Source organism: Adelges cooleyi, unplaced genomic scaffold (assembly GCF_023614345.1).
Source record: "Adelges cooleyi isolate 19-005CV unplaced genomic scaffold, UGA_ACOO_1.1 ACOO_flye_CR_arks_rails_tigmint_CR_PRNA_168, whole genome shotgun sequence".
NCBI classification, from domain to species: domain Eukaryota; kingdom Metazoa; phylum Arthropoda; class Insecta; order Hemiptera; family Adelgidae; genus Adelges; species Adelges cooleyi.
Window position 1 is genome coordinate 311,637 of NW_026095825.1, and position 12,337 is coordinate 323,973.

Here is a 12,337-nt window from a genome sequence, read left to right on the forward strand (position 1 = left end):
CACTATGCTGTCTATTTTTTTTTTTTTTTTTTTTTTTTTTTAATCTGGTCAACGGACGTGTGAAAAATATTGCACGCCGTCTTTTTTAGTTTTATCTTTTCAAAACGTCCGGCGATGACCGTCAGCGTTAGACTACTATTGCGGTAACTCGCGTTTCTCTATGGATTTTGTAAGAGCGTGTAGGTACACCGAGAACCGGAGAAAAATATACACGGCGGAATTTCATCCATTTCCAATTATGTTGTATCCATCCGCTGACGATTTTCCACGGTGGTCACATTAACACCGTGAAGTCAGTGTCGAAAGAAGAAAGTATGTACCTATGCGCCTTTTTGCGCACCGTGCCTCGCACAACCGACAACAGTACCTGTAACCGCTTCACGTGCTCACATTCGAACACGTTAAACCCGCTGCAGTCATCATCATGTCCGATTCTTCGTTCAGCATCACGGTAAGTTGAAATCAAAAATCAATGCATACTAATGGTTTCAAAATTTAACACAAAGTCCGCTGCGCCTTCCATTCGCGATGTCCGCATTTAAAAATACTGTAGTTTTGAGCTGGCTGTATTACATTTTTACATCAGTCATAGGCAAAGACGGGCAGATACATACATTGATACGAGATGAATTCGTAGATAGAATATCGTAATGCATCTATAATTTCACTTCGTGATACAACACGTACGTTGCACGATGGGCCGGAAAAAATGTTAATGTAACAAAATATTTTTTCTCAAAAATCACAACAAATTTAATCTTAATAAATAGTCAGTAATATTTTGTATAAAAGCTAAATTGGACGGCTGATAATTTGCGTTTAATATAATATTATAAATATATACTATCTAAAATTAATGATTTTATACGTATCTTATTCCTAAATTATAAATGAATAGGCGAGAATTTGCATCTATTTTAAAAAAATCAGTACAGTAGGGTCCGGGCGTAGTTGAGACGGGGAGGTCACAGATCTACAGGAATTATTATAACTGATAGTGGTAAAATCACTTTGAATTATGTGCTTAAAAATTAATTTTTTATATTAGAGTGGATACGATTAAAGTTGATCGTCTATTAAAATTAATTTCCGTAGTTACCCATGCATCGTAATTAATAGTATAATGAAAATATGTTCATTGCCGGTTGGCTGTTGATTCACTTACGCATCACAACTTGGAAATTGACTATGGTCAACGTCTAATTTTTCCCGTTTTTGGGCGTTTTTCCATGATAAAAAAAGTTTGACTACAGATTTTTGAGAAAATTGTAAATGTCATTGTTCCATTATTGATCTACTTTCGGTCTAATTTTCAGACCTAGATCCCTAAAAGTTTGCTTGAAAAAGTGAAATAATGAAAACATGTCTAACACTTCTAAGAGAAAGGCTTAGGATATGTTTGTGGTTTGCCAATGTTTATCGCCTATCGGTAGTACTTTGTTTAAAGAAAATGCCCTACAAATTTGGAACTAATTCGACTATTTTTAAAATAAAATATAGAGCATCGTAATTTTAAGCTAAAAAATTTGTAAATATTTTGGGTATTTTTCTCGAATTTGTAGCGGAATGGGTGAACTTATTGTAATTTTTGGCCCAATTAAGTACGTTTTAGGTACTATTTCTGATCTGTAGAGTTATTAAACGAAGAAATCAGTTCAGCGGTTTAAAAGATATCTTGGGTCAAGACGCAAAAAAAAAAGAAAAAATTGTTTGCAAGTCTTAATAATAATACAATTTAATTTAACTAAGACTTTTTTTGATATTTTAATTTTAAATGTGTCAAACAAATAAATTTAAATAGGTAATTTTAGATTTTTGTATTATTTATAAAAATATCAAATTTTATTAGGAGCGTACGATAACTGTTGTGTAACTTTTTTTATTTTTTTGTATAATATTGTTCTGAATGTCTATTACTTATGTGTTACTAAGACGTAGAAACTGTTCACACAAGTCACAATTATATTCAAATATCTTGATGAAATACAATACTTTAAGTAGTTGAAATACCAGATCATTTATTAAACGGTATTTTAAATTAAAAGATAATTTTAAATGACTATGAATTTTATATGCGGCACGCACAAGAAAACATATCATAACCATAATATAAATATTAGAGGCCAATATATTTTTTATTTTTTCTAACTATGAACTAGTGTATAGTTGTCTTGTCAATTAAGTTTAAGAACTAAATTTGAATGTTAGGGGGATGTTGTTATAACACGCCGATTTATACAACCAGAAACATCTTTTTACCTAAGTAATCTATTTGGACCGCTTTTACATGCAAAATACCGTACATGCGTTAAATACATTGTAACGGTTGTTAAGGCGTTCTATAAAAATTGAACCAAGTATATTTCCAGTTTTAAATATTTAGTAAAGAAAAATCATCAGTAATAAAACGTTAGTGATATTATAGCCAGCGCTCAGTTATTACATAGTAGCAATTTTTACGGTTCAATAAAACATTTTTTTTTTTATCAAGCAATAAAACGTCCGCTGTTTAATAATAATTAAAATATTCCGCGAGCCTGTGCGCTATTTTGCCCAACAGTTCGCTCTGGATTTATTTCCATATGGTCTAATATGTTTAATATACCTAGGTGTGTATTATTATAACTGGCCAAGAATAGCATACACAGTTATTTTTTCTTCGGTATAACGTGCAATCGATTCGGCGATTACACGCCTCTATTTCCATTACAATATTATTATGCTTTATTATAAGGTGTTACAATATAATACGTCTACCTATTCTATTATATTCATATTCACACACTTATACATAGATATCATTTGAAAAACGTTTTCAAAACAAGGTCCAAAAGAATCCGAAACTTTTTCAAAAAAATTGTTTTTTTTTTTTGTTTATATACAAAACCAATGAGGGTAACTGTAGGTCAAATGACTTTTTTTTTTTACTATTACCCTATTCGACAAGTTACTACGTCACGATTACCATCTACAGTTTTGCATCAAATCGTTTATTTCTAAATGATTTTATCACTTTCGGTTGTTATATAATTACCGAGAACCTGTGACTTTTCGGTCCCTTCGAATGCTCCGTGCTCCACATTGTTCCGACTCCGTTGTACTTGTTTTTTTTTTTTAATTATAAAAACTTTAATTTCTTAACTTTGTTCCTGTTTTCAGCATAGGAAATACATGGACCCGTGGGACCTGGACTTGCGGGAAGTCTCTTGGAGACACTCGAGCGACACGACGGACTGCTCTGCCGACCAAGTCGTGTCGCTGTCGTCAGCAGCTGGGCCTGAGTCGACCAGGTCGGATTTTGTGTACGTGCCCGGTCCCAAAAATCGAGCTCGGGCCAGGGCTCGTTCTGACATCATCAGCGACCGTTACTATTACCAGTGTCCGCCGAAACCGTCGAGTCCCGATGTCGATTCGAGTAACCGAATACATCCCATACACGTTTAGAAAACCCTATTGCAGTTTAATATTTGAGGCCTGTCGTTCCAAAAGGAGATAGAGTCTAGAGCGTTTGTGTGAAAACCGTATTCTACCGTTCTCCCCCCCCCCCCCATCTGTGGCATTCCGTTCAGACCTCAAATCGGGGTAGAATCCAGTCAAAAATCTATCTTTAAGTTTGCTTACACGACAAAACTGGATAAATCATTAACATCCCTGAAGTTTTTTCTCCTGTATAATTTTTTTTTAAAAAAGATTTATCTAATTTTCGAACGCCAGGCTCTCAAAAGGCCACCAAAATAGTAACGTCAAGACCGAAGAGTTTTTCTTCACACTTATAGTACTCTATACCTAAGAGTTTTTGACGCCATCAGTATTTTCTTCCATTTCTCCAGTCAGGCACTCCTATTCTTTTCAAATCGTTCTCAACTAAATCCGATTATATTTTTTGGGTCGACCTCGGATGCAAAGTTGAGCATAAATTGTTAATTTTTCAATTAATTGATGACTGAACTGAAAATTGAACTTTAGAATCATTTAGTATTTTGACTTGTAAACATCTTTGGGCGTGTTATCGATTTTGGCTATGAGTAATTCCGCGTAACATTCACGTTTAGTGGATATTAATGACATTACATTGATTAATAATAGATAAAAAAACATTTTTACATACACCAACTTAACCTGTCATTTAGTGAATCTTTTTTTTTTAGAGTTGGTATGTTAAACTTATTTTTTTGTTCTAGCCTAAGTTTTCTTTAAACAGTCTAAAATCCGCTATTTCTTAAACATTGGCTTTTAAGCATGATTGAGATATTATATTTTCAGTTAGATGTCATTGATAGGTATAAGTTGTTGGTAACTACTGAATTATTTTAGTATTATCTAAAAGAAAAAAACACTTGCAATGATAAAACAGTAGTAGTTCTAGTTATGAGAGACAAAGACGATCCGGTTCCAAGATTAAGAATGCTACAATTGCTAATGAAATTGGTTTACTCAGTTTTTTATTGAGAATTCTTTTTGAGCTAACAGTAATTTGACAGTGACGGTAATCCGATCGTCCTGGTCAAATAAAGATTAACTGGGCGTGTGTTGTAATGTATTGCCCGAGATACAACGACCCTTTTTGCTTTTTCCCAAAAGCTCTTTTTTATGATTACAAATTATAAGACAATAAACTATAGCATCCAATAATTCAGTAATCAAACGCTGTACGTTTTTGTAAAAAACTTGAGTGCCAAATCGAGTTCATTTTTTATTCTTTGCTCAAACCGGTTGCACTCCTCGTTGACTTTTGTTACTTTTATCGACACGCCGACTTGGACAATCTCATTTTATTTTATTTACCGCTATTTCCGCTATTGATCCCTCTAACCTACCGAAAGAACCGCACCTTAATGATCGGAATCGAAATCAATTTTTCTCGTGTTGCTTATATTCAATAAAACATGACCATCTTTTTTTTCAGCCGAAGTGTACGAATACTGGGAACCGCCACCGAGCAAGCAACAATACAATCATTTTTATCCCGTGGCAACGTCCAGCCAATGTTGTTTGTTGTATGACGTTTCCTCCGGACCGGAACAACGACGGTTCTCCCGTTACAACAGGTAACAAGTCCTACTAGACTAGTCCGAAAATCATAATAAAAAAATACAAATTGCCTTGCCGTCGGTCAATGTGGTATTATTTTAGTAATTTCCTACACCCACGGCCCTTAAATATTTTATATTCCGTTCAAAATGGATAAAAAAAATAGGTCGAAATTAAAAATTGAGCAATCTATCTGATAGTACTTAGTTCAAAGTACTTTACAAGAATTACACAACCAACATTTGGCTGGTACTTGACATTTTTCTAAGTGTCACAGAATGCAAAAAGTACATTGAGATCTACAGGGAAAACTCATACTAGAAAAACTATAAGTTGGAATCACTCGATTTTTACATTCAATTAAAAAAGTAGAAATTATTATAAAATATATTTATTGCGACTTTTTAATACCTTATTATATTTTGTTTAAATTATATTATCAGTAAAATCGTTTTTTTAACTTTTATGTAGGTTCTAATAAAACGATATCCAACAAAATAATGATTATAATTGATGTTTAAAATTTGTTTGATCTTTGGCCTATAGAGTTATTATATAATAGATATACCTGAAATACTTTGTAGCTTATTTTTTATCTATTCTTAACTAAATAAAAGGGCGTACCGATTAAAATTCCACTAGAGCCAAAATAAGGACCCCCCCCCTACTACGCATGTCTTTGTTCCTTCACCCTTGACCTTTCTGCACCTGATTATTTTTTATTTTAAATTCCAAACCCAACACTTAATACGTATCCGCCAATAATAATTAGTTCTGTGGTTGCTGATTACTATGTGTGTTACGGCACATTAAATAGCAGTTAGGTTAGGAAGCTCGGTGATAATGAAAAACTATTAATCAAAACGCTTTTCCAGAAAGTACCTTTCACGCATTCGACCAACACTAGAACCGACCCGTAACAAGTATAGTATAATAATAATTGCGCTCTTACCATTTTAAATGTTCTCTTGAATAACACCTTATGTCCTAATGTATAACGTAGGTGGTCAATTAAATATTTTCCATAGTGCTCTTAAAGCGAGTACTCGGAAATCGTGTAGGAAACGTTGACATGTCAAAAACATTTTTTTTTTCTATTGTAAATTCTATTTTTGTATTTACAACGGTTTTTACTTTTTTACACTAGGCACTTTATTTAGTTAATTGATTCTTTACTTTGTGTACTTCAATTTTCTTGTAATTACCATGATTAAAACACTAAGAACTGTCTGCGAACACTTATATACCTTCTTAAAGTTTACACACAGTATGGTGTTTGAACGGAGACAGATAAAGTCTTAACTTTATTCATTTTCTTTGGGCTGAACAAATGTAATTAATTAGCTTTTATCGATAACTTTTAACTAATTTTAAAACGTAGGTTAGGTGCAGATAATTACTTACTCAGAACTTCTCTGATGTTACTCTGATCTGATATACTTAAACCGAAAACCGCAACTGTGCCTTATTATCGTCAATTCAAAAACTACAGACTAACGTTTTGACAGTGTCTAATAATACTATTTAATATACAGCTCCTGGTCTAACCTAAGAGCGAAGAGAAAAAAAACGAAGTATCTATTATCCTACATACATAAGTAGCTAGGAGTCATGCCAATAACAGTGGAAAATAAGAAAGATAGGTTGATTATGTAGAGAGAAAAGGAAGAAAATGGAAATAGTTAAAACGGACAAAAGATATTAATGTAGAGACATTTATAGACAATGTAGACCGAATATAAAAAAACTTAATGGATCTTATAAATAAAGACTTGGAAGTTTGTGGAATGGATATGAATAAAAGAAATGATGATTTGACTGACCGACTGACGTTTGTAAGGGATATGTCGATGTAGGTATAAGAATAGCGACTTGAAGCAAATAAGTGTTATTATCGTGTTTTTTTTTTCAATACTTACTTTGTATGTTTGTCTAATGATAACAAAAAGTACAATTTTTAAATATTTGACACGATTTAGGAAGTGTATAAAAAGTAGCGTGCACGGATTATACTGTATTGGCAAGGTTACTATTTCATGTTAAAAGTTCACGCCGAACTGTGAGTTGTCCATATTTATACTTTCAATAAATATCTCTTGATACTAAGTATACACGCGTTAGCGAGTTGGTCTCGACTACAAAAGTAATAAATTATTCTCGCGCCCATTGATCAAACCTGATGCAGTTCCATTTCCGCCTCCCAGATGCTATAACACAAGGCGAACAAGAGAGGAAAAAATTAACTTCCACATCAAACTCCGTTTCAACTTATTTTTTTCCGACGGATAAAATTAAATCGGCCCATTCCGATAGTTTGTGCTGGCTATAAATTACACTGTTTGTCACAATTCTGACTGTTAATGAAAAAAAAACAATTCCAAAGCAAAACGACGAAGTGAAATTGTTAACTTCTTTGGCGCCGCCGTCAGCTATTTTTAACAATTACTTTGGAGACTTAATTGTAGAGACGAAATTTGTATAATTTAAACACCAACAATAGCCGAAACACTGGAATCAATACAAAATGTCGACGGAAAGATATTGCTTAAGTACTATTTAAAGTTTTATGGCATAAACTATGTAAATGACCAAAGTAAAAAATAAATGCATGCACATCAGTGACGCATCAAGGTAGTAAATTATTTTGCTCGCAAAGTTCCTTACATGTTACGAAGGCAGCGTTTTCCAGCTGAATTAAGCAGAAAAAATGTTAGTTAGTTTTATTATACCAGTTTCTTTACTTGTACAGTTTTATTTTGTTAAATTTGCTTAGTGTTTGTCAGCGTTGGTTCGTACATATTACAATTTATAATTTCATATATATTAGCAAAAAAAAATGTTTTTTATTTTGTCACTTAACAATATTTTACTACGAGCTTGTTTTTATGTTCAAAAATGTTATCCACGCTATTAGAACCATATTTAATGTCTCTAGTTTAACACAGTAATTACACAGTAGGGAAAAAATAAAAACCAATTGGACCGGTTTTCAACCGTCAACTTTGATGTGCCATATCTTCGCGAAAAACGGATCGAGAAACATTGATAAGGCATGCTTCTATCCACGCATTGACTCAAATCCAAATTCCAAAAATCCCCCCCCCCCCCGTTATTAGAAAAATTCTCAAATTTTGGGCAACACGAAAAGCCCGCTTTTTAGATTATAAACTTAATTTTACATGACAATGTTTTTTCAGAAAGCTATGATTATTTTACATAAGAAACTGATTTTTATTCAAATGTTTTTATCGCCAAAGATACTATGATAAAACGATAAAAAAAAAGAGTAAAGAAAATAACAAAAAATACTTTGTACGACAAAAAAATTGAGAACATTCTTTTCATCGTAACAGACATGTAGAGTAAATTTAAAAAAGTTTCACGGTAGGGTGGTGCTCCTAATTCGTTTGTATTTGGCGTGTGACCCATATGTACAAAATTATTTTTATTGAAAATATATACAGAGTTATCCAAATTGTATGTTAAAAACAACATGAATTTGTAATACAAAATGTGGCATAAATTTAAATAACTCTGTACATAACTCCTATAATATGAATAATGTACAAGATCGTACGAATTATCCGATTCATAAGTTAAATTGCTCTATCTATTTTTATTTTACATTAGAAAACCTTTAGATTTGTATCACGAAAAAATTACCTTGAACGCACCGTTTTTATCATCACAGCTGGTTACATAGCTCTAGGCAAGAACAAAACATGGAAATGTCAACATTCGAATGTCATGGCACGCATTGAATATTATTTTCATAACGTCATTCTGAATTGAATAGGTAAATAAAATATGTAGGTTGCCATTTGACTTATTGTGAAACTTGCCTTTAAAACTACACATTAAACAAACTATAATTTTTACTTGATTGAAGCAATATATTAAATATTTTATTTGAAACTTTTAGCCAATACAGTGGTTTTATTAAAAATAATAATATAGATAGGATTCTGTAGACTCTGTATTAAACGGGTTGCGCTAGATAAATAATACCGTTTACTTACTAGACAGTAGATACTAACGTTTGAAAAGTTTTAACTTTAATTTGATTTACTTATTCAATATCATATAGGATGTATTAATAAAAATAAATCAAATCTACCTAGTATACCCTAAGCACGTTATAGCCTAGGCATAACGAGCTGATAAAACCCGTTATATTTTTTAACCGAATAACATAACGAAACAATACGTATACTTGGCTGTACACCATTTTGGTTAAAAACAAAAAAACAAAATACCAAATGGAAAAACACATTTTACACACCGCCAATTTGTAAACACACTCGAAAACAATGAACTCAATAAAAAATCAAGACCGAGCACAGTCGAATAAATAATTTAACGTTATGCTCCGGTGAACGCCGAAACCGTCGAAGGATTAAACTCGCCTAAGTATACAATATTATGTTTTCCAATGTTCAGCCGTGTAGAAGTGGTGTACACATGTTAGATTAGATTTTGGTATTTCAGAATCAAATTTCGTATTAGAATATCAATAGTGTAATACCAATTACATCCCGCAGTCAAGTCAATCATCTTGACTAAATACCGATACTTAGTGATTGGATCGGAAATCACTCTCGGTTTTACTTGTTACCTATTTGTTTTGTAATTACTTGTGGTGGTATTTACGGTTTTCAATTATATATATATATATATATATATATATATATATATATATATATATTTTATTTTTGCAGTGACGCGGAATCGGTGAGCAGAACTTATGAGACTAGTAGCGGCGAATACGGTTCGTCCGAAAACGTCGCCGCCGGCCAATTTCGGTATAACACTTTAGGTCACATGAAAATTGATTATTCGTCAAACTGGCAAAATTTGGACAAATACATATGTCAAGCCTAGTGGGCGAAATGTATTAATGTATAGGATAATCGTTTTGTGGTAATTTTTTTTTTTTTAACAGCAAAATATTGCCATTTATTAACTCAATTTTTAAGATACTCTATTTTGTCAATAATAATTATTTGTGAAAAATTGTAATTGAATGTAAACGCCATCGAGTAGGTAAACATTATGTAAATTTAGATGTATTAATGTTATTGCCAAAAATTACTTATAGTAAAATAATACGAACGCATTAATTGAAAATAATGATAAATCGTAAAAAAATGTAATAATCGTTTATTATAACGTTGACACAAAATGCGTAGTATGAAAGTACCTATTCTATTACTGATGCTAGTTCAAGTAGAACTATTGTATTTTAATATACTGGTGGCATATATCACTGTTCACATATTATATATATATATTATAGAAGCTGAACGAGTTTAATCTAACCGACTCGTGCCAGACATTACATTTTTTCCAATATGTTAAGCAATAATAATGGATGATGTCGAGAAAAATGTGTTGGATGGAAACCGCGTGTTAAAGCGTACAAAATACTACTTAAATACTCATTACTCGATTTTGGATTAAATCAACTTGTTACTAAGTTTTCCGTTTTGCGGCAGAATCCATAAACCGTTACACTACATACCTAATCAAACTTCAATTTAAACTAGATCAATCTCAATAACAACGTAAACAGGAAAAAAAAAATCACTGTTATTCAGTAATTAGTTGATTAGCGCAGGCCAGAACCACGTTCTAATAGCGTGTACACGTTTTAGGTTTAAAAAAAAAACACAGTATTTTTCAGTCAACTAAATTAAAGCAAAACAATGAGTTCGTTGAAATCAAAAGAAAAATCGTATTATTCCAAACCCGAATGAACAATTATTTTATATGCCATTTGATAACAGACGAATCAAATAAATTATTGATCAATACTTTTCAATTTACTTTTGACGAAATGTATTAATTTTTGTGTAAAGTAATTTTGCCGTAAGACACAAATTACAGTATATAAGAAGTGAAACGACTTATTCTTTAGCATTTTATTGAAATTAATTACGTTTGACCGTTATATTAATACATCATATTCCCAATGATTTTTTTTTGTATGTTGTTTACTTTGTTCTTGTTGGTTTAATTTTAGTTGTTTGTTGTTAAAAGTTAATAAAATGAGTTCAACGAGCATTTTCAAAGAAAACGACCTTGTTTGACTTACGTCAGTACGAAAGTAAATCAATTGATGTACTTCGAAGTGAAAAACCTACATTTTATGTTATTTCTTTGTACGCGCTTAAGTGTACTTAAGAGTTTAGGTCTCAAGCTTTAAAATGTAATTAGATTGCATGTAAGTAGTTCTTGATTTTACTGCCAATCTTTTGATTGATTTGCTGCAGTTACTATGTCTTTCTGTTGTAGTTCGCTACTTTAAATCCCGATGTCTATCTACACATTTTTCAAAATTCCTATCCTGAACTCCATCCTTGGCCATCCACATGATAATTTCTTATAGAGTTTCTTTCTTAATTCAATGGTCAATGCTTCTTCGTTTGTAAAGCTCTGACTTCGTTGTATCTTTAGCATTTTGCGATAATACCACATTTCAAATGTCACTAATTTTGTTTTCCACAACACCTATTGTCCAAGCTACACATCTGTGTAAAACCACACTTCCTGCATATACTTTTAAGACTATCTCCTTGTATCTTAAATTATATTATTAGCGATTAGGAAATATGCCTGGTGGTTCACTGTGACCATCTTTTGTAAGTTTCATTCTGAAATAACTGAAATGTTCTATACAAGCATTACCCTTACTAATGTTCAAACGGGTTTGTTTAACTCGTCTATTTTTATTTAGATGCATTTTTTCATACTTGTGCTGTAGTATTTTGTTTATTATACTTTGAAGGCGTTCTTCTTTTTTCGCGCAGAACGAGCTGTCGGAAAATTTATGTATAGATTAAATATCTAATATCGGTGATAGAGTACAGCTTGTTCAATGTCTTTTAGAATTCTAAGGAACTTTCAACGTACTTTTTTATTTATAAATTAATTATGTATCTACCTATCCGTTATGTTTGGTTCCTATTACACATAGTATTTCAAATAGCTCAGTGGTAGATGACTATGATATTTATGAAGTAATGTCGTCAACAACATGTTAACTTACAAGTATAATAATACTTTTCGTATTATCCGGATTCAATTGAACAGGATTATCCGTTTTTTTTTTTTTTGTATTACAAACACTAACTTTAGTAAATATTAGCAAATCCAAATAATCGTTATAACCATATACAAATCTCAGAAATTGAGAAATATGTTTTATATGCCTCTATCTGTGTAGCCAATGCATTTTGTAAATAAAGTGTCTTTTTTTTTTAACCATTGATTCACTATAAGTAACACGTTTTTTTTTTTGAAATAC

At 31.8% G+C, this 12,337-nt stretch overlaps 1 protein-coding gene across 1 annotated transcript; it reads left to right on the forward strand.

Annotated features, from left to right (window-relative positions):
* The first annotated feature begins 340 nt into the window (after positions 1-340).
* Positions 341-10,696, forward strand: LOC126833027 (uncharacterized). Its single transcript, XM_050564133.1, has 4 exons — positions 341-451; positions 3,160-3,415; positions 4,907-5,048; positions 9,750-10,696. The coding sequence occupies exons 1-4, from the start codon at positions 425-427 to the stop codon at positions 9,910-9,912; spliced, it is 588 nt and encodes a 195-aa protein (XP_050420090.1). The 5' UTR covers positions 341-424; the 3' UTR covers positions 9,913-10,696.
* The last annotated feature ends 1,641 nt before the right edge of the window (positions 10,697-12,337 follow it).